Source organism: Syngnathus floridae, chromosome 15, assembly GCF_059516105.1.
Source record: "Syngnathus floridae isolate MCC-2025c chromosome 15, RoL_Sflo_1.0, whole genome shotgun sequence".
In the NCBI taxonomy this organism is placed as follows: domain Eukaryota; kingdom Metazoa; phylum Chordata; class Actinopteri; order Syngnathiformes; family Syngnathidae; genus Syngnathus; species Syngnathus floridae.
This window is the reverse complement of record NC_142427.1, coordinates 10266226-10290894: the sequence shown is the minus strand read 5'-3', so window position 1 is coordinate 10290894 and position 24669 is coordinate 10266226. Positions and strand designations below refer to the sequence as shown.

The following is a 24669-nucleotide window of genomic DNA, read 5'->3' as shown; positions in this document are numbered from 1 at the left end:
ACCCTCACAACAAGCTAACACAGTCCACTTATCTCCTCACTCTGCACTGGAGCTGTTCACGTCATTGCCTGATTAAAATGACCACCTTCTCCAATTTTCTTTCTCGTTTGACAGGAAATGACTCAATTTTATCGGAAAATGTCGAATATGTTAAGCATCCAATATTAAGAGAGGTACACACACAGCAACAATTGCTACACTGTTGAGGATTTTCCCTCGCTTGCAATTAAAGTCAGCAAATTGCTGATTAACGGATGTCTGTGATTCTCTCAAGTCTCCCACAGTGGAAAAAACAGCTCAAGGCAGTGCCTTCAAAAGAAACGTCCTCCGTAAAAACATTGCGTCCTTTCCATCTGGCCTTTGGCTCAGTCCTGATGTTCGTGCTCATGTCCCGGGATGAGCCAGCGGATGCCGTCAGTGCGTAGGATCCCGTAGGTGGTGAATGCGGCGATGAAGAGCACGGAGAAGACCAGCAGCCAGTCCACGCCCTTGACTGGCACGCCGGCAAGGGGGCCCAGGCGGTCGGCGTCCGTCACGTTCCTCTCCGGCCCCGCCTCCAAGCCTTGGAAACAAGAGCATGGCTGCGGTTATTTTTCAAGCAGCTTTTGGACCCACGTGGCACGTTGGCTATTCACCCGTCTGGTTGGTGATGAAGGAGGCCAGCGTGTCCAGGGTTCTCTCGGTGTGGTTGAAGCGAGCCATGGGTTTGGCTCCTTGGAAGAGGAGGATGTTGGGCACCGCCACCGTCCCGAATCGCGTCGACAGGCTGACAAAACAAATGCCCAGAGGCTTTGGACTGTGTTGCTTGTTAGGTTTGCATTGCGAGTGAGGCTCATTGCCACCACCTACAGGATGGGAGTGGAACTGCACAGACCGTGAGCCAGTCGGCCATCCACACTGCGTTCTCGTGAACCTAACACATTCGGCGGCGCTCACCTGCTGTGCTGCGAGGCGTCCAGAGCCAGGAAGCGCACGGCCGGAAAAACCCGAGGCAGGGCGTTGAAGTGCGGCGCCAGGCCGGCCGAGAACTGGCACCAAGCCGTAAAGAAAAGCACCACGGAGCACTCGCTGCCGTTGACGTTCAGAAACTCCATCAGGTCCTGAAGGGGATGACAAGATCCCTCTTTGAAAAAATGCCAGTTGATGGCTTTTACAAAGTTTGGGCTTCACATAATCTCAGTCTCAATTTTTTTAATATCACAGAAACCTGACATATGAGGTTGTCTAGACTTTTTCTAGCTACTGCAGTTTCTTCAATGAAAAGTGCTGCAGAGTGTGCGATGAAGTGTCACCTGAGACGCGTTGAGGACATTAACGCTCAAGGCGTCCACGCTGCTGACGTTCTTCTGCTCGCAGTTGACCTTGAAGGTCTTTGTGGCCTCTGCGTTCTTCTCCTCAGCGCCATGAGCGTGGACCATTTCCAACGCGACCTAAGCCACCAGAACCGTCAAAACAAGTCGGCACATGCGACGAGGAAGTCGCCTCTTACCTGCTGGGACGTCTCGGCGTCCTCGTCCTCGGCGCCCGCGGTGAGGCACTCTGCGCCATCGTCACACGGCGGCGAAAAACCTGACTGGAAGTCTTTGACCTTCATGGGGAAGAGAGACTCCATATCGAACGGGTCGATGGGGGACTCGCTGACCATCACGGCGTCGGCCATCTCGGCTGTTTTGAACTGACGCTTGAGGAACCTTGGCTCTTCGCCCTCCACAAAGTCAGGGATGCCCTCAGACTCCAACGTTGCAGCCGATTCCTCTTCGGATGGCATCGACTCATCATGCTCTGGGAAAGAAATTTTAAAGTTCAAAGGTCAGTTGTAGTCGTTGACCTATAAAATGGAAAAGATATCAATTTACTGTGTGTGTACAAGGACAAATAATTAAATTGTCAAAGTAAATTGAGATTTAATTAAAATGCTTTTCCTTGATGTGTTTGTGTGTTTAAGCTTTATCCCTAATATTGTGGCCAGTGATGACAGATCTCGCCAAAAGCGGAAGACGTAAACGCACATTACAACTCAAGTCGTCGAAACTATCTGACGAAATAAATTACATGTGAAGGAATATTTCATTTTTAAGGACTATGAGCGTCAATTTGCCCTCCGACCTGTCATGTTTTGCTAGCACTGCGACTGCTAAGCTAGCCGTAACTTACCGTGGGATGTCACCGGCCAAAAGCTCAATACCAAAATTAATGAAACACAACATAATCTAAGACTCGCCGAAACAGTCCCCGACATGTTTCTTTAGGAAAAGAGTAAAAGTTGTGCGTCGCTCCCGTTAAGTCATGTTTGAGCCGGTGAAGTCGAATGCGCGAGGTGGAACTAATGTTTGCGAGCTTAACAGCGGACGATTTAGGATGTGACACGGTCAGTCCTACGTCATTATTTTTTACTACGTAACACACTTTCAATTTAGTTCATAATTCTTTCTTGATTGATTTATTATTCTAATAGGAGTTTTTGTTGTGTTATGAGACAATTTTAAAAATCCAAATAATTGTGAATGTTATTTCTAAATATTTACAACAGCAATAAAAAGACAAGTGAAATGTCCAGCAAATGGGAGGGGAGAAATAAACAAGTTTCACTTCTGTCTTTATTACACAACTGTTGGACATTCCACAACAAGCATGCAGGAGTAATATGAACAAGTGTATACACAGGGGGTGAAAAAGTTGTTTTTGTTGTTTTCACGTGTCACCGGTCACACGTCAGCACATGATTTACGCGTCGTGACGTCATACTGGTGACGACAGCAGGAGGAAATTACTTCAGTCCATCTATGTCCACTTTTCCCGACATTTCCTGCACAAAATCACATCCCTGATGACCAATTTCTTGCACTCTTCATTTCTCTCTGACATAAATACATTCCAAAGCATTGAAAAGGAAGTTTGCTCACAGTGCATCTGGACAACCTTTAGTAATTAAAGTCCTCTGACAAACAAATGATAACATAACAAATGTTTATTATTACAGTATATACAGGTGCATCTGAATAAATTAGAATATCACGGGAGATCTGCCACAATATGTGAATAATCGTAATATAGACACCATGTAAAAAAACTTTTTCGACTTTTACACCTGCATCACATTTTAAATTATTAAAACAGAACGTTGTAAACACAACTAAACAAACAAATATGAAGCAATGGGAAATAATATAAAGTGTCTGAAATGAGCGAGCGTGTGCAAAGGGGAATGAGCAACCAACATTTCAATGCTTTATTATTATTACTATTATTATTATTTTAGATAAAAAAAACTTTTTGGGGGGAACTTTTTTTTCAAACTACCAAATTCAAATTTATTGAGATGCACTTGATTGAATTTGTGAATTCAACCTGACACTTGTTAAATGTCCGCAGCCTCAAAATGTCTACGGAAATATTACATATATTTATGGAAAAAAAGAAAGACTAATCTAATGTGAGGAACATTTACAGTGTGTTTTACAGGCACCTCATTCAGTCGCGCTGAGCCAAATGAAAGTTGAAGTGCTTTTGTTTTCTTTTTGTTGCGATTTTGACAACAAAAAAACTTTCATGCTGAAATGAATGACATCGTTGCTATTCTTTGGTCCGGGTGAGCCACGCGCATTTTTTTTTTTAATCAAAAGACTAACTAAAACATTGTTGAGTATGAATGTTAGGACGCTACAAGACATGGAACATGATTATTGCACCAAAGGGAACATTTTTGGAGTGCTTAGCAGCACAAAAAGGGCCTAACGGGCGAGTTTTGCACTTCTTTTAGAAAGTCGGCAGTGCGTTCTACGAAGAAAGAGTAAAAAAAGTTGTAAATACTGTATCAACAATAATGCGAAAATTGAAAAAGGTAAAACAATAAAATGAACATTAGAAACAATAAATATCCATAAAGTAATGAACATTGCTTCTGACTAAGCAATTCCTAAATTAAAAAAGTAAAAACTTTTATTGCAGGGGGTGGCCATGGTAGTGTAGTTTGGTTTCGACATTGGTTTGGCCCGATCACAAAAAAACAAATAACTGGATTGGATGGAAAAAAAAAAAATCAGTGGACACAAATTGACGGCGAAACTCTGTGTTATTACACAAACACACACTCGCACTAGAACAGTCCAAAAAAAAAAAGTGATGTCCAACTTGCATGCAAACTGGATCCATGTCCGGAATGATGGATTCCCCTTTTTCAAAATTGCTGTTCGAGGGTTCTAAATTGCTGGAGGCAACATTTGCGGTGCCTTCACAGGACGTGCGGTCGCACAAAGATCTCCTTCTGGAGCGCGTCGAAATGTTGTTAGTGAGATCGTAGAAAAGAATCCAAAATTCCAACGGCATCGGGTTGAACGATACCTCACTCGGCATCGGTCTTGTCCTTGCAGGAGGCTTCGCAGAGGATCTCCTTGTGCGCGAGTGGGTACGGGAAGGCGGCCCCGCTGCAGGGCCCGCCGAATGGCAGTTTGTTGAGGCGGGAGAGGCCCTTGATGCTGCCGGGGGGCCGCCCGGGGCTCACCTTGTAGCCCGCCGCCCGGGTGGTGCCTAGTGGCCTCCCGGGGCTGGTTTTGAAGCCAGCGGCGCGAGTGGTGCCCAACGGGCGCCCGGTGCTGGTCCGGTATCCGGCCAGCTTGGTGGTGCCCAGCGGGCGCCCGCGCCGCCCCGTCTTGCCGGCGCCTTTGCTCTTTTTCTTACTGCTGTCTTCCGCCGCCGCCGGGTCGCCGCTTTTGCCGTCAGGGAGCTTGGCGGGGCCCAGGACGTCTTGTCGGGGGCACGCCATAGGCTTAAGCCCGGGGCCAACAGGCGACGCCATCGGGCCAAGAGTCATTTGGACGGATGAAGGCGGTGGAGGAGGTGTGTAGAACTTGTTGGGCTGCGTGGAGCACAGGTCAAAGTGCGCGGCGGGGTGGCGGGCGTCCTCGGCCAGGCACGACGGCCGGGCGCTCATGCAGAAGTCGCCGCTCGTCACCTGGCGCATCATCTTCTGCGTTGGGGGGGCGGGATAGCTGCTGAGATGAGCATGTATCGTGAAAATGTTTTACAGTACTCCATCATGAGCAATGTTGGTCTGAATAATTCATGTTGTCAGTCTGAAGCAACGAGGAGCTAACGGCAACGAGCGGAGCTGGCGGGAGAAAGCCAAATTGAAGAGAAACAAAACAAAAAGGTTTGGGGGACAAAAAGATACTTTGTTATTGATGGTGGACAACAAAACAAAATAATACTCACCAATATCCCCTCGGATGAATCGACCGCAGTGATTTCAATGCTGTTTTGTGGCTTAATACGATTATGGACGTTCGTTCCTCATCTTTTGCAATTTGCACGTACGTACTACACTATCGGCCGGCAGAAAGACACTCAGGAAGACGCTGTGATCATGACGCCTTTGATGCAAAGACACTTTGACTCGCTCCTCTCTCATCTAGAACTGCTTAAAACTACAAGGCACAAGGAGGGATGGTTATGTTTGTGGGATTGCCAATCTTTGTTGTGTTGTTTTAACAGTTCGGAACTAAAGATGTATTATGTTGACCACTTTATCTGGATGGTATATAAAAATGACACCACAAATGTATTTATACAGGCTATGTGGTAGGCTGTGACATTTTTAAATGGGAAATAGGCGCCTCGGCTCAATTATTTAGGAGAAATATTTTTGCCAATGACAATTGTCAACACCAGGTCTGCGAAATAAATATGTTTTTTGTCTTCACGTCCTGTACAAGCACTTTCGACATGAAAGGGCAGAGACATACGTAATTGATTTCTCGGGAGGTGCGTGGAGCACTTAACGTACTTGTACTATGGGGGTGTCACTCATTCACAAAATAATTAAAAAAAAAAAATTAAAAGTAAATTCAAACAACGTGGACACCGCTCACTTGCTTACGGTCCTGGCATCTTTTTTCCAGTGTGACGAAACGGCGAGAAGTGCACAATGGTTCTTTTAGCATCGATGCTATTTAATAGCGGAGATGTCAATAATAAAACAAAGTCCGTGTTAGCAATTAGCACTATTTAAAAATGAGATTGTTACCTTGCTTCAACGTTTGTCTGTCCTCGGCGCGGAAGGAGTTAAGGAGGGGAAAAAAGAAAAAGATTTTTCATCCCTCAGAGCGCAAACGGGTTCATTTTTGCCCCTTCACGACACCGCTTTCTTCTTTCTTGCCTCTCGAACGGGGGGGGCGTCACCGCATCCCACGGCCGTGTTTCCAAACGCCAAAATATGAAATACAGCTTCAAAAATAGACAAATATAAATTTTATCTTCTGGCTCCGCAGCTTTAGATGAGAAAAGCAGCCATTTTCCATTAAAAATTAATAAGCGTCGAGAGCGATGTCGAACGCGCATGCGCACAAAGGAGACCCTCGGAAGAAGTCTCTCGCGTCCCCGCCCCCTCCTCCTTCCCCACAGTTGATGTCGATTTGTTGACCCATGAATATCCATTTTTATATGACAAATATTAATTTAGAAACACCAATCACCCCAAAACAAACCATTTTATTCACCTGCTACCCCGTGTCAATCTATTTCTATCGCAGAGCGACTTTGAAACGCCTCCATCAACCCCAGCGTACCCCACCACTTATAAATAATATACAAAGTAGACTCTTAAATAATGTAAAATGGAGTCTGCATTGCAGCCCCATATATTAATACAAATGGAAAAAAACATGACGTCCTCACCAACACGATTTATTTAAGGGGGGGTTAAAAAATGGATTGCTTTTTTTTATACAAAGATGAAACTCGGAAAAATTGCGCAAGGGTTCAGTGATGATGTTGATTTGCAGCTAGGAGCTACATATATTTATACAAAACAAAAATAACTGCATTGAAAACCCGTGAAAATGTAGGAAGCTTTTTTTTTTTAAAAACAAAAAAATATTCTTTGATGACAAGTCTCCTTTCTTTACAACACTTTGTATCGTCCTTTACTAGTTGGCTGGTAGGAGTTTTGCTGGAAAAGAAAATATGTTTTAATAAATACATGTTGATCAGGGCAACAGAATGATGAATTAAAATGCTACTTACTAATCTGATGAGTTCTTCCTTGATAAGACGCGTGATCTCCGTTTTGGCTTTTGTCACAGCCAGCTCATTTGCACCTAGAAATATTCCACAGTTTAGAATCATCACGGACTTTTCCCTCCTGGTCTTGTAGAAAAAGCAAATACGTACTTTCAATGGCCAGGTAGATCTTGCGCTCTCCCTCCTTAGGCTCCTTGCCCGGTGGGAAGTAGGTTCCTCTGATGGTGATGGCGGCCTCCGAGTACTCGCCGATCCTCTGCAGGGCTTCCTTGGAGGTCACCTTCCACCTGGCCGTCTGTGGAAGAGTGCAATCGAATTGAAAAGTGACCCAAGATGGTTCTCTCATGACTCAAGTGGCAAATGTGAAATAAAACATGAATTGTAGAGACGCGTCCCACCTGCGGGAAGTCGTTGATCTCCAGCTCCTCCTCGTAGCGCTTGACCGTCTCCGACTGCTCGGCCGCCTGCCGCTCCTCCTCCAGCTTCTCCACCGGCGTGTAGTTGAGCTTGGCGTTGATCTTCTCGGCCAGCTGCTCGGCGATGGTCTTGGCTGACACAGACGGCGTCATGATGGTGCCGCCGCGCAGGATGGCGTTGGTGGCCTGCTGCATCACATCCTGGAAAACGCCAGACATCGTTGAGCTCGGGGAATGCAAAGCGTTCGTAAAAAAACAAAAAAAGTCCATCCCAACATTTTCGGGCTCACTGTTTCAGACTAAGAGCGGAGACCGTTTCCTCGTGATGCAACGTTATTGGTCAACATACCTGAGCTTCGGCTCCCAGGTTCTTCTGGGCGTTGATCTTGAGCGCCAATCGCTTGGCCATCTCCAGCTTCTGGATGTTTCCGGCAGACGTGGGTCCCAGCCCCGAGAGCCCGCTCAATGAGCCTGACGAGCCGCCCGACGAGCCGCCTGACGCTCCGGGTGCCATCAGGTCCTTGACGCGCTTCTTGGAGTTGAACATGCTCTCGATTTGCTCCTCAATCTGAAAGGGGAATTTTACATTTCGGGGGCTGAGTTGGCGTGACAGTTTCTCTGGGAAGGCTCCAATTTGTCCCAGCAAGGACGCAGCCCACTTGGGGCCCGTTTGAGTTCCTCACATCCAGAGCTCCGTCCTCGTCGTCGGAATCTTGCAGTCCCAGCGCCGCCTTCTGCAGCTTCTTCCTCTCATTGGCCAGCGCGTGCTCCGTCTCGTCGAACTTGAAGCCTTTGCCCGAGAAGCCGCTGCTGCTCTTGATGCTCTTGCCCTCCTGCGACGGTGGCGACACGTCAATCAAAGGCCGAAGAGCTCCCGACGGAGCCGCTTTCTTTGTCTTACCGCTTTCTGCTGGTCTTTGAAGGAGGCCCACAGCTGCTCCAAATCGGCCGGGACGGGGGAGCCGGACAGCTCCAAGGCTTTGATGATGTCGCCGGCGTATCGGACCTGGTCCTCCGTGATGAAGGTGTAGGCGAATCCCTGGAACGAACGAGTGGACAATTCCAAAAAATTTGACGGTCGCTCTTTCGAGAAGATGACAGTCGGCCGCATTGGGGGCGGACCTTGTTGCCCGCTCGGCCCGTGCGTCCGGCCCTGTGCACGTAGTCCTCGTAGTGGTTGGGGCAGTTGTAGTTGACCACCAGGATGAGCTGCTTGACGTCCAGGCCCCGCGCCGCCACCGAGGTGGCCACCATCAGGCGGCAGGCGCCGTTTTTGAAATCGTTGATGATGCTGTCGCGATCGTACTGGTCGATGCCTGCCGAGGAAAGCCGCCGAGTAAAGGAGGGCGGGCCAAAGTGCGAGGGCAAAAGTGGCAGCGGTACCTCCGTGCAGGGACATGCAAGGGTACGAAGCCTTCATCAGGTCTTTGAGGAGAGCGTCGGCGTGCTCCTGCTTGTCCACGAAGATTATGACAGAGCCCTTTTCCTGATAGTGGCCGAGGATCTCCAGCAGCTTCAGGAACTTCTTGTCCTCCTCAATCACCAGCTGCGGGAAATAAAACAAACAATGAGATTCAGCGGCCTCGGTGAACCCACGAGCTTGGAGAGCTTAGCACATCCCGGAGACTCACCACGTGCTGCTCCACGTCCGAGCAGACCACGCTGCGTCCGCCCACCTGGATCTCCAGCGGCCTGGATAGGATCCTGCGAGCCAGGGCCTCCATGGCTCGAGGGAATGTGGCGGAGAACATCACCGTCTGCCGGTCCGGGCGAACGTTGTCCACGATGCGCATGACCTTGGCGTGGCAATTGGGCGTCTGTGACAAATGTCCGCGAATGCGGGATGGTCGGCGGCGCGTGTTCGGTGCCCACCTGCGGCTCGAAACCCATGTCGAACATCCTGTCCGCCTCGTCCAGCACCACGTACGTCGCTCTGCGCAGGTTGGTGACGCGACCTACACGTCAGGATGGACAAGCATCAGCCAGGTCTGAACATCCCACTTCGTAACATCATCAACTTATGCGCCGCCGCGGACTACTTTAAGGTGGCAACTTTTCAAATTTGGTCAAACGCGGCTCGGTTTTTTTTTTTTGGCTCAGGTCTTGCGTACCATCTTGGCGAGGGACCTGAAAAAGTCAGAAAACAGCCTCAAGATACAAAACAAGAGATGGTGACCGTAGACCTTCTCACCTACAGAAGGGAAAAAAAAACATAATGCAGATTACCTCGCATGTGTGGAAGCCACAGAAGCCGCGTCAAAGCACGTGCGCTCGTGACACTTTTCCATCACACCATCTCACCAAAAACGCAAAGCACCGTATTTGCTTGATAGAAAACGCAAAAATAAATCAAAGCCATACGAGGCACGAAAATCACAACATGCTTTCCTTCGAGGCGGCTCCAACAACGGCGGGAAAAAAAAGCTCGACGATCAAAACATGGGAGCACTCACCGCTGTTGGCGCCCAACATGTCAATCATTCTGCCCGGCGTGCACACGATGATCTCGGCTCCTCGCTTCAGTTCGGCAATCTGGTGCGAAAGGAAGCGGCGATTCACGAGTTTGTCGCCAGATGTGGGAGCGCAACTTTGTACCTGCTCGCTGATACCGGTGCCTCCGTAGACGCACACCACCCTGAGGCCCAGCGACTTGGAGAACTTCTTGCACTCCTTGGTGATCTGCAGGGCCAGTTCTCTGGTGGGCGTCATGATCACGGCTGAGGGAGGACAACCACACATCGTTTCTTCCCTCCATTTTCTACACCGCCGGACTCCGAAAGTGTATTAAAAAAAAAAAAGCTGGGGAGAAAAAAGGTGCGCCTCTTACCGATGGGCCCCTCGGACTCTTCCAGAGGCCTCTGGTCCATGATGTGTCTGAACATGGGCAGGAGGAAGGCGACGGTTTTGCCGCTGCCCGTCTTGGCGATGCCGATGAGGTCTCGGCCCGACATGACGGCGGGGATGGCCTGGGCCTGGATGGGGGTGGGCTTCTCGTAGCCTTGCCTATAATTGGCAAGAGAGGTCAAACTTTGTAGCCGCGGACTGACCATTCGGCATTGGTACTGACTTCTTGAGGGCATTGAGGATCTTCATGGACACGCCGCACTGCACCCAGGTCTTAATGGGCTTGGGGCAGCCTTTCCCCTTTACCGTAATTCCCTCCAGTTCCAGCCGGTATGCGATCACGTCTGGGAGAAATCACAGACGGGTTGGAATCGCTCTGCCGGGAAACTCGACATGGACCCCCTCGCCAAATACGAACCCTCGTTGGACATCCGGGCCAGATCGGGCACCTCCACGTAGAAGTTCTTGCGGTAGGGCTCGTATTGGATCTTGCCGTGGTCAACGGGCTCCAGGATCTTCCTCTGCTTGGTCTGAAAGCCCGTCAGCGCCGTCTGCAAGTCCACTTCTTCCTCCTCCGACGAGTACTGAAAGACACGTTGCGGCAGAAATTAGTTCGCCGGCATTCTTTGACTCCCCAATGGCACCGACGGGAAAAGCTCACTATACCTCCATGGCGTCCTGGTCGTTCTCCATCAGCTCGCCCTTTTTCTTGTGAGTCTGAGGCCCTTTTTTGGTTTTGACCACCGTCACCACTTTGGTTATCATCGCTCCCTTCTGTTGATGGGGATGACAACAATTCGATAAGGAGTTTGCTGTAATTCAATTAGGGACTTTTTCCTCGACTGTCCACTCACCTTGTCGCTTCCTTTGACGCCTCCCATATTGAACTTCTTCACCTCCTGCTTGACCTCCTCCATGTAGGCGTCCAACGGGTCCACGTCATCCTCGTCGTCCTGCTTCTCGACAGCGGCAGCAGCCTCCGGATCCTTCTCGCCTTCATCCATCTTTTCCTCCTTGGGCTCGGTCTCCTTGTCTTCCCCTTTGCCTTCAGCATCCTCGTCATCTTCGTCATCCCCCTCTGCGGGGACGAGGGTATCCTCGTCGTCATCTGCAACGAGGATGGCGGCGTTGAGAGCCGACAGAGCGCGAGGCGTGCGTTTGCCGTGGCCCGCGCTTACCGTCGTCGTCTTCGAGACTCCACTTCTTGCCCTGCTTCATCTCCTCCAGCTCCTTCTTGATCTCGCCGATGTTCTCGATGGCCTTCTTGCGCTGCTCCTCGCGCCACTTCTCCACTCGCTCCTTCCGCTTCCTCATCTCCTCCTCCAGCTTGTTCTGGTCAAAGTCCTGCTGCTGGGGGGCGCACGTTAGACGGCAGTTGTCACATTTGATTTTAGGGCTGCGCCTATTCAGAGCGCTGGAGACGTTTTCTCACATTTTTCACAAAACTTACATCCTCAACTTTCTCCTCTTCCTTTTCCTCCTTAATTTTCTTCTTTTCCGTCACAACATCAATATTTTCTTTCTCTTTGCTCTTTGCCCTGGAGAAAAATTAAAAGAGGACAAATTTAGAGTTTTAAGTGTTATGCACAACTTTTTGGTGAAGAAGAAGACGGACTTTTCTTCGGTTTTCCTGCTCTTGCTGGGGCTGGCCGAGCGCGACCTCCTGGCTCGGGTCCTGCTGCCTGACCTCTTGCGTTCCCTGCTTCTGGACCTCCTCCTTTCCCTGCTCCTGGACCGTCTGAGCAGAAGAATAATGAGATCACTTGTGCCTGCATTTTCCCAATTAGATGTGTTTGGCAATTTGTTTACAGGTGGCCTTTAGACTCACCTGGCTCGCTTTCTGTCTCGGGAACGGGAGCGAGAGCGGGTCCTACGTCTGTCTCGGCTCCGCGACCTCTCCCTCCGGTTTCGGTCCCGGTCGTCCTTCTTGGAACGCTTGTCCGGAGAGCGGCTCCTCGAGCGGCTACCGGAGCGCCGGGGAGACGTCGAGCGTTTCCTGTAATGTCTTAACAACACAATAATAGTTGCATAGTTAACACAAATCATGGGAGGGAAAACTATTACTAGGATGAGATCGAAATCAGGCGGGCGATGTTTCGTCAAGTGAAACCACGAAGGCTCAGTTAGCACGCTAACGTTAGCTTTCTCGAGAGAAGAGAGACGCGGGTTGATTCTAAATTAGTTGAAATAAAAAAAATGGAACAAACTTGCGGGCGTACCGCGACTCGCGACCCATGGTGACGGCACGAAGTTGAGTCGTAAAACAAGTGGTCAATTAATCCTTGTCGTCGGTGCAGCGCTTTCACGGAGGCTGGCGGGCTGCTTCCGTTCAAGTCTGCTACGTCACTAACGTGCGACACATGCTGTGAAAGTGTGGCGCCCGAACTACATTGCGCCACCAAGAGGTGGGAGGTACTTATTTTTATCTCACTAAACTAGACAAACATTTAATACTCTTGAATAAATATGTAAATCATTATAATTTTCCATTGGTATATATAGGCTAATTTCAAACTGAGCATTGTTTCATGTTTCACATAAATATCAGGAAAAGAAACCATTTTCAAAGGACCCAACATTGTTCTCCCGCTTTTAAATTACAAGTTTGAATTTAGTGTTACAAGTTGAAAGTCGCTAAGTAAAAGAAGACATGACAGACTGATTGTATTCATTTGGCTTGACTGTTTTAATGCTTTTATAATGTCAACATTGAATTAGTTCACAGTATTTGCGATACGAATGATACCAGATTGGCCTGCAGGTGATACACACTGTTTACATCTGAAAAACTGTCACAATAATAAATTAAAAAAAGAGGCATCAGCGAGTATGTAGAAATCGCGTAAGGCGGACGTGGAACACTAAAGCGGAGAGTATACTGGTATCTTGACCGATGAGTTTAATTCCAACTGAAACTAAGTTGATGACTCAATTTTCTGAAATCAATGTACCTCATTAAAATGCCATGATGGTGGACTTGTAATTCTTGAAAAATCTCAAATCCTTCCATAATGACACAGGCAACATTACTATTAGGGTAACAATTTTGTGTCTGCGTTTGACCGTCCCCTTTAATAAAGTGCATCGGGGGAATCGGCTCGGTCACTGTGCCGTTGCCGCCGCAGGAGGAGCCCCCCCGCCCTGGTCGCCGGCCTCAGAGCCAACGAGGAGCAGGACCTGATGCGACAGGATGAAGGTGAAGAAGTAGGCGCAGAGGTCGGCAAAGACGTCGCCCATGCGCCGGTATGTGTCCATGGAGCGGTTGATGACTTCGCCAGGGATGCCCGACAGCAACAGAGCGGTGGTGAGCATCGTGGTCTGCGTCTTCTTCTCCACCTACAACCACAGCGATCAAAATTGTGCAAAAATATTAAGCTAATCTTGCACTCGACAAATAAAACAATAATTTAATTGAAATTAACCATTTTTTTCATTAAAAACCAAACAAGCTTGAGTATGGAAACTCACCTTGGGAAAGTATTTGGACAAGCCCATGAAGGCCAATTCCAGCGTCAGAAATGGAGCAAATATCGACTAAAATCACAAAAGCCCAAACAGAGCGTCACCTTGCTGTCAAAACATCTCAAAATAAATGCAACTTCTGATGACTCACCAGATACTTGCAGACAAACACTCGGACGAAAATGGCGAGGAGGACGCTGCAGACCAGCCTGAAAACGGCGAAGGGGTCAACCTCTTCGCTGTCAGCATCACTGTTCTGCGACGGCTTCTCACTGGCCATCAGGCCCCTAAGCTTAAGGGCATCGTCAAAGCGGGAGAAGTACTGCTGAAGGCCGCTGGGGTCGTCCCCCGCCGCCATCTCCGCCTTGGGCCTCTGCCGGACACCTCGGAGGTGGCTGTCTACCAGCGCGGTGTCGCCCGGCAGGGGCGAATCCCTCCTCTCCGGGGTGGCGCCACGAGACAGGCCGGCCGACTCCGGCAGGAAGGGGGAGGGTCTTTGGGACGATTGGGAGGACGCCCACGCCTCCGTGCGGTCCAAATCCAGGTGGAAGCGGGGTTCAGGGCGACGCAGGGGTGACCCTCCTGGGTATATGTGATGACAATCAATTTTTTCATTGTGATGTGCATGACTTGGCCACTGGGAGGCAGTATAATATAAACATAGACACGAAGAAACGAAGAAGAGTCACCGCAGATGAAAAAAATATATAAGTACTATACTGTACTTTCTAAATGTACTGCTCTATTGTTGTAGTTCCTTAAAGATGAATAAAGCCGCAACTAAAAAATACAATCGTTAATTATAGAGGTGGTTTTACAGAATTTGCCTTCAGGCCTGTTGTCCCTTTGTGACGTCATGTCGATGCGAGAACAAATCCAGCTTCAGTTCGAGTTCAGAAATCTGTCCAAAAGCAGGATGTAAATCAACGTACCGTTACTGTCGGCATCATTCTTGGTGTAGCCTACGATTCTGTTCATCCTGTCCTCGGAATTCATGAGTAGCTTCCTTCTGCGGATCTCCGCTCGCCTCTGTGTCGCTGACAGCGACGAGCCCGCTGTCGTCGTTTTATTGTCAGCGGTGGCTTCAGAAGGCTCCATGTTTTCAAAAGAATAAGCACGCGTCAACTAATACAGAATTAAGCAGTGAAAAATATCAAAATTGTGGCAATGAGTCGTTGGCCTGGACACGGCCGTTAATTATCACGCGCAACACTGAATGATCCGCCGCTGGTGTCGCGCGATGATGACGTCATTTATATAGTACGCAGAAGGCGAGCGATATTTTCTTTATTTTAGTCTAGTTGTATATTTTAAGATCAATATCACCTGGCAATACAGGAGTGCGACTTGTAAGCATGGTATTCTTTATTAATAATTTTGAGACAGACAATTTTGACCTAATCGTCTGTTTTCTAAATACGTTTTTGTTTTTTATAATACATCAATTACAAATGACCAAATCACACTTTTGGAAAAAGAAAAAAAGGTGACGACTTTGGTCCACGTTTTTCAGGCACAATCCCAAAAAACCCACTGCGTTTAAAAAGTCCCAAAGATTTTATTTCGTTGACAGTTCACCTGAATGGTCATACTAAAATTTTATTAGCATCTCTCCAAGATTGATATAATGCAGTATTTTCAATATACAAATCTCAATAAGCATGATTAAAAAAATCACAATGGCTTTTTGTGTTACGTCTTGTGTTAATAAACAATAAACAAAAAATTCCCACATCCTATTATATTAAAATAGTTGATATATATAGTCTGCGTTTTAACAGGAGGCGTGGTAGTAAAACTAGAGTTCCCATTCAAGGCAATTATTGAATTTTAATCACATTGGGAGGCTCATAAATTAACGGAGCAGGGGGAGCAAAAAGAAAAAAAAAAAAAAGCACATGAGGTTGCAACAACATTCAAGTGGGCGCCTGATGCCTTCTTTTGTCATTTGTTCAGCGTGACACACAGATGAAAATCCCCAAAAAGTGATGACTGTTGAAAATTCTTGAAATAACAGTCAGACACCTCAGTTCACCTTAAACACACACACTCGCGTGAACACACACACACTCAAACTTGCATACACGTGACGTATTTGAGAAAAGGGCTCTTTCTGTGCTTTTGCCATCAACGAGCTCACATCTGAGCCATACTTCAAACTTTGGACATTATTGTTCTATGAGAATAAACACTGATACTTTCCATCTTTTACATACATATGTGTATGTGTGTTTATATATATTTTGAACCACCTTCGCGGCTAAATTCAAAGTGTCTTCCGTTCCTCACACGCACAAACTGATCATTTGGAGATCTGCTGCTGCAGGTGGAGCAGGAATTCGTAGTAGGACAGCGCCGACTCGGTGCGGTCTTCGATCAAGTTCTGCATCAATGCCACCTTCAGCTGGCTCTCGTCCCTGGGAGCAGGCACAGGATGAGATTAGGGGGGAAAAGGAAACGAGGAAATAACACACTTGCTCCTCATAGACAACGCGATGGCCATTCCTGCCCACCTGACGACATGCAGCGAGGGGAAGAAGGGCCTTTGCTCCCTCAGCCACGCCACGAAGGCTCTGGTCCTCTGCGACTCGGCAGTGTCCAGCTCTGGCAGCAGATACTGGCAGAGGAAGAGCGTTGTTAGCATTACCGCTGTTAGCATTGGGCTTACAAGTGGGTCGAATCTTACCAGGTTGTCAGGCACAGCGGCGTAGTTGGGGACCCCGAGGACTTGCGTGAGGAAGTTGGGGTTGCAGTTGCGTCCGATCCACAGATACATGACCTGCGACGTGACGAGTTTGTAATGGGTTTGGAAATTAGAATGGAGTTATTTATTCCAACGTCAATTATTTAACCTCCCGTTGGCTGTTTTGACAAGGGCTGTTATGGTGTTTACATTTCCGGGTTTTTCCCAGCAGGCTTTATTGAATGTACGCTTTCTGCTGGCTGCTTATCCGGCGGCGTGTTTGCAATACGTTTTCCGCTTGCCTATTTTGAAGTTGTATTCTCAAACTTAAATCGTCAATTTAAACATCACAGTGACTTTCTTGCGATTGCGCACCGTTCCAGCATCCATGAGGAAGGCTCCCTCCCTGCTCAGCTTTTCCACAGACAGCTGCAGCACTCTGGGCTGAGGGACGGTCCGCTCGTTGACGTTCAACGCGCCCTGGGAGAGAAGTCGGTGACGTCACACGAGTACTCGGAAAGGGACCTGAAGCGGGCAAAAATATCCGTGGGGCGGCACGCGACGCCGTCCTCACCTCGTCGGTCAGATCGTCGAGTCGGTACAACGCGGGGTGGATCATCAGCATGGCGTAAGCTAGCGGCTGGTGCTTGAGATGACACATGGCTGCCACCCGGTCGTCCAGCCTGGTGCTGGTTCCCGTCCGGAACGCTTTCTGGAAGAAGTGAAAGGGGGGGGGGGGGGGGGGGGGGTAAACATTCCGCAGTGGAGAACAAATAGAAAGTGAGTGCGGCTGACCTGCTTGAGCAGCGCGAGGATGTAGAGCGGGAAGAGTCGGAGGCAGGCCGGAGCGAGCAGGCCGGGCTGCTGGATGGTCAGCACCGACTGGCGGTACGACGACAGGGAGTCGATGGCGGCGTTGGTCATGGCGTCCCTGGCGTCGCTCAAGCTGGCCGTCACCGAGCGGTCCACGGCTGGAAGCAGAGCGCACCGTCGACGTGGCGGCAAACGAGCAATTCGCAAGGACGTGCGCACGAGCGACCCTCACCCATGCACGCCAGCAGGCCGGCCATGGCTTGAACGTCGGCGCCGGCAAAGATGTCCGACAGCGACTGGACCACCGGGAGGCAGAGGGTGTGCACGCGGATCCTACGCTCTCCTGTTAGGAGCGGACCCAGAAAGGCATCACGACAAGAGCGCTTCTCCGCCACGGTGCCACCCGATTTCAGTGACAGCTCCAATCGGGTTGCTGCCTTGACTGCAACGTGCACCTTTGCTGGAGGTGTAGAGGAGCGCGGCCTGGAAGGAGACCACCTGCATGTCGTCCAAGTTGTCCTCGATGGACATTTGCACGGCAAAGCCGGCGTCCGGGTTGACGTTGGGCAGCGATAGCAGGTCGGTGGAGCGCACAAAGAAATTGCCGTGGAACGTGTGGATGGACAGACCTACAGAAAGAAAGGGGGGGGGGGGGGGTAAGAATTGAGGCTTCAACCCACCATGGAGAGCACACGCTCTAAATTGCACAGAAATGGATTTCAGCCAACAGTGGCTGGCGTTGGGCATACCTTTGGTGCAGCGGATCCTCATGACGGCCTCAAAGCCGATCTTCCTGGTCAGGTATCTCTTCAGGTCCTTCTGGAAGCGCTCCACCTGGGCCGGGTTGTGTTGGTGGTGGTATGAGGGGAAGTAGTAGATGCTCCCGGCGGAGTAGCGCGCGACGCAGCCTGCCATAAGACGCCGAAAACAAGAAGCTCTCACTGCCTCGGCCGGCTGAAGATAGGTCACCTTGATCGTGACGAACGCGGCCTCACCGAGAGACGCCAAGTCGCAGTACTGCGAGCTGAGCAGGAACAGGTCGACGGCCACTTGCTGCCCCGAGCAGTCCAGCGCCAGCTTCTTGTAGAAGTCCGTCGCCGGCGATAGGTGCTGGATGTCCTGAGAGAAGAAGAAACGCCGGTGAGGACGCGACCGCCGTTTCGATTCGGAGCTGGTACCTTGGCAGACGCTCTTTGGTTGGGGTCCTCCCTGGACTGGAGCAGCCCCGCGCCCAGGTTGGGCAGCTGCGTCTGGAAGACGGACAGGCGGCCGCCAGTGGGCGACAGCAGCTTGAAGGCAGCCTGCAGGGCCGAGCCCAGCGCCGACTGGGTCTCCATGGTTTTCTCAAACATCGCCGGCAGGCTCTTCAGGAGATCCTGCACCAGCTGGAAGCAGACGCAGTCACGTGACATTAGGCCCGTGCAGGTTTGGATAGCATTCATTGCAGACATCGTGGAAAGTGTTTTCAGCTTATTTCTTACCTCTTTGCTCTCGTTGAGGTTGACTAAAAGGCTGTCAGGCGTGGGTAAAAAGATATCTGCGGGGAACACAAAACACAAAAGCTCACCATTTCCGTAAAATGTCTGGATGTGTTGTAATGGCCTAAGAAGCCACAAGATGGCAGCAGCATCTTTTTAGACAAGGCTGTGATCAGACAACACTCCTTGGTGACGCAAGATTAATTTGTTTTGCGACCATACTTGTCACTTCTCAAGTCAACTGCAGCATTTTCTGAAGACAATTTCTGTCTAGAAGTGTTGCTGCACCATTTTTGTTCAGTGGCCTTTGGATATGAAAGGCATCACCTTCGATGTCTGACACGATGAGCATCTGAGGCTGGGAGAGTCCCTCCTGGAGGTTGTAGAAGTGGATGGTGCTGTCAAAGGTGATGAAGCCGATTTTTGTCCGCGAGTCTCCGGGGAGCCTTTGGCACGCGTAGAAATAAAGGGGCTGTCAGTATGGGGCCAGAGGGAAGAACCGACAGCTTTCACATACGCGTTGATGTTGTCCAGCACCGACTGACAAAAGACCTTCAAGTAGCCCGTCTCCACCGCATTGTGGGACACGTCCAGGACAAAGAGGTACACGGCTGGCTGTGGCGGCCTCAGCTAATGGTGCAGATTGGAGGGAGAAGAGAAAGAAAAAAGAAGGAAAGAAACATGAATTTTCTTTTTTTTTTAATTCCAATTTGGGCCAACTAAAGACACCTACCATGTACTCTGCAGGAGCGATAAACTCAATGGTGGCATTCTGCACTTCGGGTCTTCTGTGTGGTTCCCCGTAGGATCGACTGACTGGATTATACATGAACTCCTCTGGAACTTGAACATGGAAAGATAAATGCACGCAAGCGAGTGAGCAAGGTCATAAACGGAGCAGCAGGCTAGGAACGGGTTTTTCAACTCATCATCTCAAGACCAAAAAAAAAAAAAATCAACATTCAAATGCAATTGACCTTTTTAAAGTGGTAAAATTGAAATAGCTGTTTGTTTTCTTCTTACCATCATTGACCCTATAGCACATGTTGCACTTCCACCTCCTCTGGTCCAGGAAGGACACGAAGGGGTTGATGTAGGTTCTGCAGGAGCGACACCTGACGATGGCGCTGGACGTCACCACGGGCAGCTGCTGTGAAAGGCAGAAAAGGAAAGCCAAAATGAGGTCAAATTGCACCCAGGGAATTATTTCAAAGCTTTCCATGGGCTTGGCCTTACCGAGAGGTCTTTGAAGGGGTGCAGCAGGAGGCCCAGCGGCATCTTGGCTTTGTTAAGCAAAGACTGCGTCTGAGGGATGCTGGTCAGGGTGCAGCGAAAGACCCTGGACACACGGACGCGAGACTCACATAAGTCGCATATAGCGGCAAAGATGCGATTGGATGGGCTCTGGTTCAACTTGGCATCGGGTGCTTGTAGGACTCTTACTCTGGGCTGCAGTTGATCTTCTGCAGGTCTTGGGGCAAGCAAGGTGTGGGGGCGGGCACAGGGCCCGGCGGCAGCAAGTTGCGCTCCTGGAGCAGGTTGACCACTCGCAGGCTCTCAGGGGTGCCCGACTGCAGACTCATAGCTGCCAGGGACGGGCTGAGCTGGGCCGGGCCAGGGCCGGGAGGTGCCTGCCGGGAACGGCACCGCCATTAACTTACTGATCGTAACATGCTGGTACTCATTGTTTTGGCTTTAAAAAAAAAAGAGCCTTTGCTCAGCAAATACAATGTTTGTAGTCAAACTTCAGAATGCGTTTATTCATGCAAAGCGAGTGCGTGACAAGCGGCAGAGCGGATCAGGTCGGGTCGATCCACAAACACTGAGACAATCTTCAACTTGATAATGCGGTTACTCTCGCTGACGGTGTGTGCAAAGCAAACGTGTGACGAGCGGGACAGTGCGCTTTTGCAGTCGGATTCACATTTGACACACGTGCGCAGATTAAAACCGACGGAAAGGAGAACACGGGCGGACACGCCCCCTCACCTGCCGAGGTGCTTGGACGTAAGGCTGAGTGGCGCTCTCGAGAGCCGGGTGCGTGTTCGGGGGGCCAGCGGCATGCTGGTACCCTGGCGGCAGGGAGGGGTAGTGGCCCAAGTGGCGGCCCGGCGGACCGTGCTGGGGTGGTCCGGCTGTGGGGGTGGGATAAAGCAATGTGAGAAAAAAAAATTTGTGACATTGTGCGTCTGTCTTTTCCTGGACGTACCCGGTTTGGCATCCACGTGATTGGCGCCGATGCCGGATCCTGTTTTGAGAGACATTTGAATGCCACGAAGGTGAACGGCAGAGACGAGATGGAACAAACCACAGAAAAAATATCTCGGGAAAAAAATCTGCTCTCTCCAATGAGACATTAACGCAACTAAAAGGCCAAGCACAAAAAGGTCAACCATCTTACCATCTGCCTTTGGGGGCGGAGGAGTGGCGTTGGCCATCGGGGGCGCCGCGGGTTGCATGGAGGCGGGCGGTCCCGCCGGAGGGGTCCCGTAGGGAGCTCTGCTCGGGTGGTATTGCTGTACGGCTGGCGGATTCATCGGCGGAGGAGCGGAGCCTTTTGGAAGAAGAGGTGAACTTAGTGGCCACATGGATGAGCTCTTGTTTTGCAATAACTCATCGTAATAGTTGAACTGACTGGAATGCCGCCACTAAAAAAAAACAAAGGGGCTTTTGCACGGCAGATTCCGTTTGACACAATGTTGTTATGACAAGATTATTTTCTTGCTTTCCGAAAAGCAAAAAGAAATGCAATAGAAAAGGGGCCTGGATTCCTGATTCAGATTTGTGTCGCACTGTACCACTGAACTTTGAACAGAATCAAAGTGAACCGAGTGCAGGCTCGCGTGAACTTGTTGGAAGTGGCAGCGGAGGGAGGCCAAGGTCCGCCCTCCAACACATCAAGTCTGCAGATACTTTATCTGCCAGCAGTGACTTTCATTTCAAGTGGCAGACACGAATAAAGCAGATCAAGACGGGATTTGTCAAATTTGGACAAGCTCACCAGCGACTCAAAGTTCACCAATCACATTACGTCATTTTTATTGACTTGGCTACAGGAGTGCCCTGTTGCTATCTTCCAGATAAATTTCTTTCCCCCCTTGGGATGATTTCCCTTTGTGATAGCGGAGGGCATTTTGATGATCTTACCTGGACCCGGCGGGCCGTACCCTTGTAGGCCGGTGGGGGGCCGCGCGGCACTAAGGGACAAAGAAGCCGAAGGTGCCGAGCTGTAAGGCGCGGGGGGGTTCACGTGGTTGGGGGCCGGGCCTCGAGGTGGGGCGTTTGTGGCAGTGGGGGGTCCCGCGGGCGGAGGAGCCGAGTTGTACTGCCAGCCCGGGGCCGGCTGATGATGATGTTGCGGGTTGGGGTAGTAGCCGCTAGAAGACACTGCAGGAGGAGGAGGGGTACTCATCGCGGGGGGCGGCCGGGGACCGGGGCTAGCGGACTGGGGAGGGGTGTGGGATGCGGGGCCGCCTAGAGGGGGTCGGGTGAGGTGAGGTTGGCCGGGCGAGATTGGATAGGACGCGGGAGGCAGGCCAGCTTGGTAGGAGCTGACTTGGGGGACGTGCTGGTACGGCGGATAGATGCCGGGGGCGGGGCCGGGGGGCACTGAAGCCTTGGCCTGCATTGGGCTGTAGTTGTAGTTGGTTTGGTGTGTCAGCCCGTAATTGATGGCAGGGAGCTCTTGAACCCCGACGGGATTCTGCGACGGACCTGCAAAACGTTGACAATGTTATAGAAGGCGCCAAGCAGGAAGGGAATAGTATCAAAACCGCAAATGGCCAATAGCCCAAGACAAGGGTGTGTCATGTGAGCAGAGTCAGCAAAACTGTGGCTACCGCTAATGCTAGTTCTGATTAACTCCACAAAGCGGACGAGAAAAGAGGAACAAATATGGCTTTTGCATTTCATTCTCTTTTGCTTACATTCAATTTTAGGTAATAAAGAAAATATCACTGAAGCATTCTTCAGTTTGAGTCAGGTCACTCCAACTAACACTCGCGGCAGTGTGACGCCACTTTTGACGCATTTGTTGACTTTCTTCGCTTGCACCCGAAACGCACTCGTCCCGCCGGTCTTGCCGCCAGCGTTTGAATAATGGTGCGAGCAAACAAAGCGCACAAACCCATCGGTTTGGTTCTCACACAACCGTTGAGACCCGATAGGCGATGATGAAGGCGCGGCATCGGTAATCACCTGTAATCTGGTTACGTTAATCTCCGTCTTCTCTCGGTGGCTCATTGTGAACCTTGTGCATATTGCTGACTCGCGTGATGATTCAAATTTCACAGATACAGAAAGTCGCCTTTGTCTTTGCATACATAACTTCTCAAAAAAGGTGGAGCGTTTTAATACCACACAGCCTGCGATCTTTTTTTTTTTTTTTTTTAACCCGTTGATTAACCAAAATAAAAAGACCGCGAGTAACATGCATCGTAATTCCACCACCACAGCGTTTCATGAAATGTTGCATGTTGCACCCTCGTGGAAAGGGATTAAGAGTAAAAAGCTCTCTTCCCAATGGCCTGGGGCTCAATTAGCGATGCACCTAATCCGCTGAAAAGCATCTTCAAAAGTGTCCATTTAGGGCCCGCGTCATTCCGAATCAAGAACATCTTTCAAGCGTCAAACGTGGTTGGGAAGTTCGGGTTCGTAAACGCTGTGATAACGAGAAGTTTCCCGTAGATGGCAAAGTTGCACCACTTTGGATTTGCCATCAGCACATCTTCTGAGTAGAAGATAAAGATGAGAGGGTGAATCTCTGCTTGTCGTGTCACTTGAGAAGGAGACCAATGTCAATTTGAAGGATGTTGAACAAGCGTGTGGTATAAAGTGAGCCTGCATAGTATAAAGTGCAAAAAAAAAAAACATGAAGAAAAAGCACATCTAAAATGAGTAAGCAACAGAAGATTCGTACACAAGAGTTGAAAGTCTTCCTCTGGATCAAGTCCTATGTGCCACATTGACAGTGAGAAGTATCGCGAATATTAAAAAAACTATATTGATATCGTAAAACTATCCCAACTGTCGCAATGACAAGGACGTGGATTTTGACCCACCATAATAATAATTATGAAAAAAAACTTCCAGAAGCTTGAGAGCACATGACGAGGTTGTTCATTGAATCAAGAAGCGATTGCTAACCGCAAGGGCCACCAGTGAAATGTTCTGAAACGCTCCTCAAGATGACAGAAGGCTCCTTTTTTAGCAAATTCAACACTCCGGCCCGAGCTTCGGTTCCCACTAATCAAAGTTAAACTCAAGATGGAACGACGTCACACATAAGCGTTCATTTATAAAGTAGCAACAACTTTGTACAAAGTCATTTGAGTGTCTTGACAAACTTACGACGGTGTTTTCTGTCTTTTATCTCACACTTGTTCTAAAGTCGAGTCAGCGAGCTAACTGTTAGCAAGCGTTCACACGAGCAGACGCAGCTTCGTAGCTATTATATCGGGTGACATTTCGTCTTAATACTTTACCGTTGGCGTACGGTTGTCCCGTCCCGTTCTGGGGGTTGATGCCCGCCATTGACATCTTGAAAACAAACACCGGGTTCCGATTCGGATTGGTTAGCTTGGGCGAGCGATTAGCAGCAGCAGCCTCCTCCTCCTCCCTCCACTCTTCTTCTTCTTTTAGCCAACTAGCTATGGAACAAGTCGCGGGGTTAGAGAGCAAAATGTCCGCGTCTCGGCCGCCTGGTTGTCTTGGAGGGGGGATAAATGGCTGGCTGGGTGGCTCGATCACACGGCCATGGCTGCGGGCCAAAGCGCGCCCGTCGTAAGTGACACTACGGCGAAGTGCCGATTTCCAAGGCCTCGTCGAGAGCAATCGTGGAGAAACCGGAAATTGGGATCACCCAAGAGGGATCAACGTTGAAATTGTCGGGCATGCGCAGTGTGGACACGTGGCATTTCCTCCCGTGTTCTCCTGTTTGCAAGTCTACGAGAAACAA

General features: G+C 49.7%; 5 protein-coding genes across 12 annotated transcripts; all 5 read right to left on the bottom strand.

The window, feature by feature from the left end:
- Positions 1-94: 94 nt before the first annotated feature.
- On the bottom strand, positions 95-2351 carry txndc15 (thioredoxin domain containing 15). The gene is made up of 6 exons (XM_088398830.1): positions 2155-2351; positions 1490-1782; positions 1293-1430; positions 937-1100; positions 636-766; positions 95-562 (listed from the first exon to the last, which is right to left on the bottom strand). The coding sequence occupies exons 1-6, from the start codon at positions 2237-2239 to the stop codon at positions 366-368; spliced, it is 1008 nt and encodes a 335-aa protein (XP_088254956.1). The 5' UTR covers positions 2240-2351; the 3' UTR covers positions 95-365.
- Positions 2352-2579: 228 nt separating this feature from the next.
- c15h5orf24 (chromosome 15 C5orf24 homolog) lies at positions 2580-6385 on the bottom strand. 4 transcript variants are annotated; one of them, XM_088398866.1, is made up of 3 exons: positions 6023-6385; positions 5212-5423; positions 2580-4991 (listed from the first exon to the last, which is right to left on the bottom strand). In XM_088398866.1, the coding sequence occupies exon 3, from the start codon at positions 4961-4963 to the stop codon at positions 4343-4345; it is 621 nt and encodes a 206-aa protein (XP_088254992.1). In that variant the 5' UTR covers positions 4964-4991; positions 5212-5423; positions 6023-6385; the 3' UTR covers positions 2580-4342. The 4 variants fall into 4 exon arrangements, with proteins under 4 accessions (XP_088254992.1, XP_088254993.1, XP_088254990.1 ...); XM_088398867.1 differs by having other exon boundaries at positions 2580-4988; XM_088398864.1 differs by lacking the exon at positions 5212-5423 and having other exon boundaries at positions 6023-6384.
- Positions 6386-6660: 275 nt separating this feature from the next.
- On the bottom strand, positions 6661-12654 carry ddx46 (DEAD (Asp-Glu-Ala-Asp) box polypeptide 46). Of its 4 annotated transcripts, none has more exons than XM_088398861.1 (23): positions 12497-12654; positions 12106-12282; positions 11893-12015; positions 11728-11815; positions 11456-11627; positions 11132-11385; positions 10944-11051; positions 10696-10861; positions 10501-10621; positions 10261-10436; positions 10029-10150; positions 9887-9965; positions 9306-9388; positions 9065-9229; positions 8817-8979; positions 8556-8749; positions 8335-8472; positions 8117-8266; positions 7783-8001; positions 7416-7634; positions 7168-7312; positions 7021-7094; positions 6661-6946 (listed from the first exon to the last, which is right to left on the bottom strand). In XM_088398861.1, exons 1-23 carry the CDS (start codon positions 12511-12513, stop codon positions 6899-6901), a joined length of 3201 nt encoding a protein of 1066 aa, XP_088254987.1. In that variant the 5' UTR covers positions 12514-12654; the 3' UTR covers positions 6661-6898. The 4 variants fall into 4 exon arrangements, with proteins under 4 accessions (XP_088254987.1, XP_088254988.1, XP_088254986.1 ...); XM_088398862.1 differs by having other exon boundaries at positions 11456-11624; XM_088398860.1 differs by having other exon boundaries at positions 11456-11624; positions 12485-12630.
- A 285-nt stretch (positions 12655-12939) lies between these two features.
- Positions 12940-14990, bottom strand: camlg (calcium modulating ligand). The gene is made up of 4 exons (XM_088398863.1): positions 14672-14990; positions 13891-14321; positions 13746-13811; positions 12940-13613 (listed from the first exon to the last, which is right to left on the bottom strand). Exons 1-4 carry the CDS (start codon positions 14835-14837, stop codon positions 13380-13382), a joined length of 897 nt encoding a protein of 298 aa, XP_088254989.1. The 5' UTR covers positions 14838-14990; the 3' UTR covers positions 12940-13379.
- A 96-nt stretch (positions 14991-15086) lies between these two features.
- Positions 15087-24632, bottom strand: sec24a (SEC24 homolog A, COPII coat complex component). 2 transcript variants are annotated; one of them, XM_088397631.1, is made up of 23 exons: positions 24197-24632; positions 21861-22427; positions 21115-21267; positions 20923-20961; positions 20703-20848; positions 20157-20344; positions 19950-20052; positions 19737-19860; positions 19447-19556; positions 19231-19343; positions 19041-19159; positions 18717-18772; positions 18414-18620; positions 18231-18354; positions 17985-18143; positions 17691-17864; positions 17468-17578; positions 17218-17393; positions 16997-17134; positions 16798-16902; positions 16426-16518; positions 16253-16356; positions 15087-16156 (listed from the first exon to the last, which is right to left on the bottom strand). In XM_088397631.1, exons 1-23 carry the CDS (start codon positions 24249-24251, stop codon positions 16042-16044), a joined length of 3279 nt encoding a protein of 1092 aa, XP_088253757.1. In that variant the 5' UTR covers positions 24252-24632; the 3' UTR covers positions 15087-16041. The 2 variants fall into 2 exon arrangements, with proteins under 2 accessions (XP_088253757.1, XP_088253756.1); XM_088397630.1 differs by having other exon boundaries at positions 19737-19863; positions 24197-24630.
- Positions 24633-24669: the final 37 nt, after the last annotated feature.

Bases quoted from the DNA above. Each gene is read 5' to 3' on its own strand.
- txndc15 (XM_088398830.1), bottom strand. From the start codon at position 2,239: ATGTCGGGGACTGTTTCGGCGAGTCTTAGATTATGTTGTGTTTCATTA. The intron at 1,101-1,292 runs GTGACACTTCAT...CATCCCCTTCAG, and splicing joins ATGTCCTCAACGCGTCTCAG to GACCTGATGGAGTTTCTGAA. The intron at 767-936 runs GTGAGCGCCGCC...TTGTTTTGTCAG, and splicing joins GACGCCTCGCAGCACAGCAG to CCTGTCGACGCGATTCGGGA.
- c15h5orf24 (XM_088398866.1), bottom strand. From the start codon at position 4,963: ATGATGCGCCAGGTGACGAGCGGCGACTTCTGCATGAGCGCCCGGCCG.
- ddx46 (XM_088398858.1), bottom strand. From the start codon at position 12,513: ATGGGTCGCGAGTCGCGGTACGCCCGCAA. The intron at 10,862-10,943 runs GTATAGTGAGCT...CGTGTCTTTCAG, and splicing joins ACGACCAGGACGCCATGGAG to TACTCGTCGGAGGAGGAAGA. The intron at 7,313-7,415 runs GTGGGACGCGTC...ACTCTTCCACAG, and splicing joins AGATCAACGACTTCCCGCAG to ACGGCCAGGTGGAAGGTGAC.
- camlg (XM_088398863.1), bottom strand. From the start codon at position 14,837: ATGGAGCCTTCTGAAGCCACCGCTGACAATAAAACGACGACAGCGGGC. The intron at 13,812-13,890 runs GTGAGTCATCAG...TTGTGATTTTAG, and splicing joins TGTTTGTCTGCAAGTATCTG to TCGATATTTGCTCCATTTCT. The intron at 13,614-13,745 runs GTGAGTTTCCAT...CTGTGGTTGTAG, and splicing joins TGTCCAAATACTTTCCCAAG to GTGGAGAAGAAGACGCAGAC.
- sec24a (XM_088397630.1), bottom strand. From the start codon at position 24,251: ATGTCAATGGCGGGCATCAACCCCCAGAACGGGACGGGACAACCGTAC. The intron at 20,053-20,156 runs GTAAGAGTCCTA...CCGTGTGTCCAG, and splicing joins AAGATCAACTGCAGCCCAGA to GGTCTTTCGCTGCACCCTGA. The intron at 17,135-17,217 runs GTCAGCCGCACT...CACTTCTTCCAG, and splicing joins TCCTCGCGCTGCTCAAGCAG to AAAGCGTTCCGGACGGGAAC.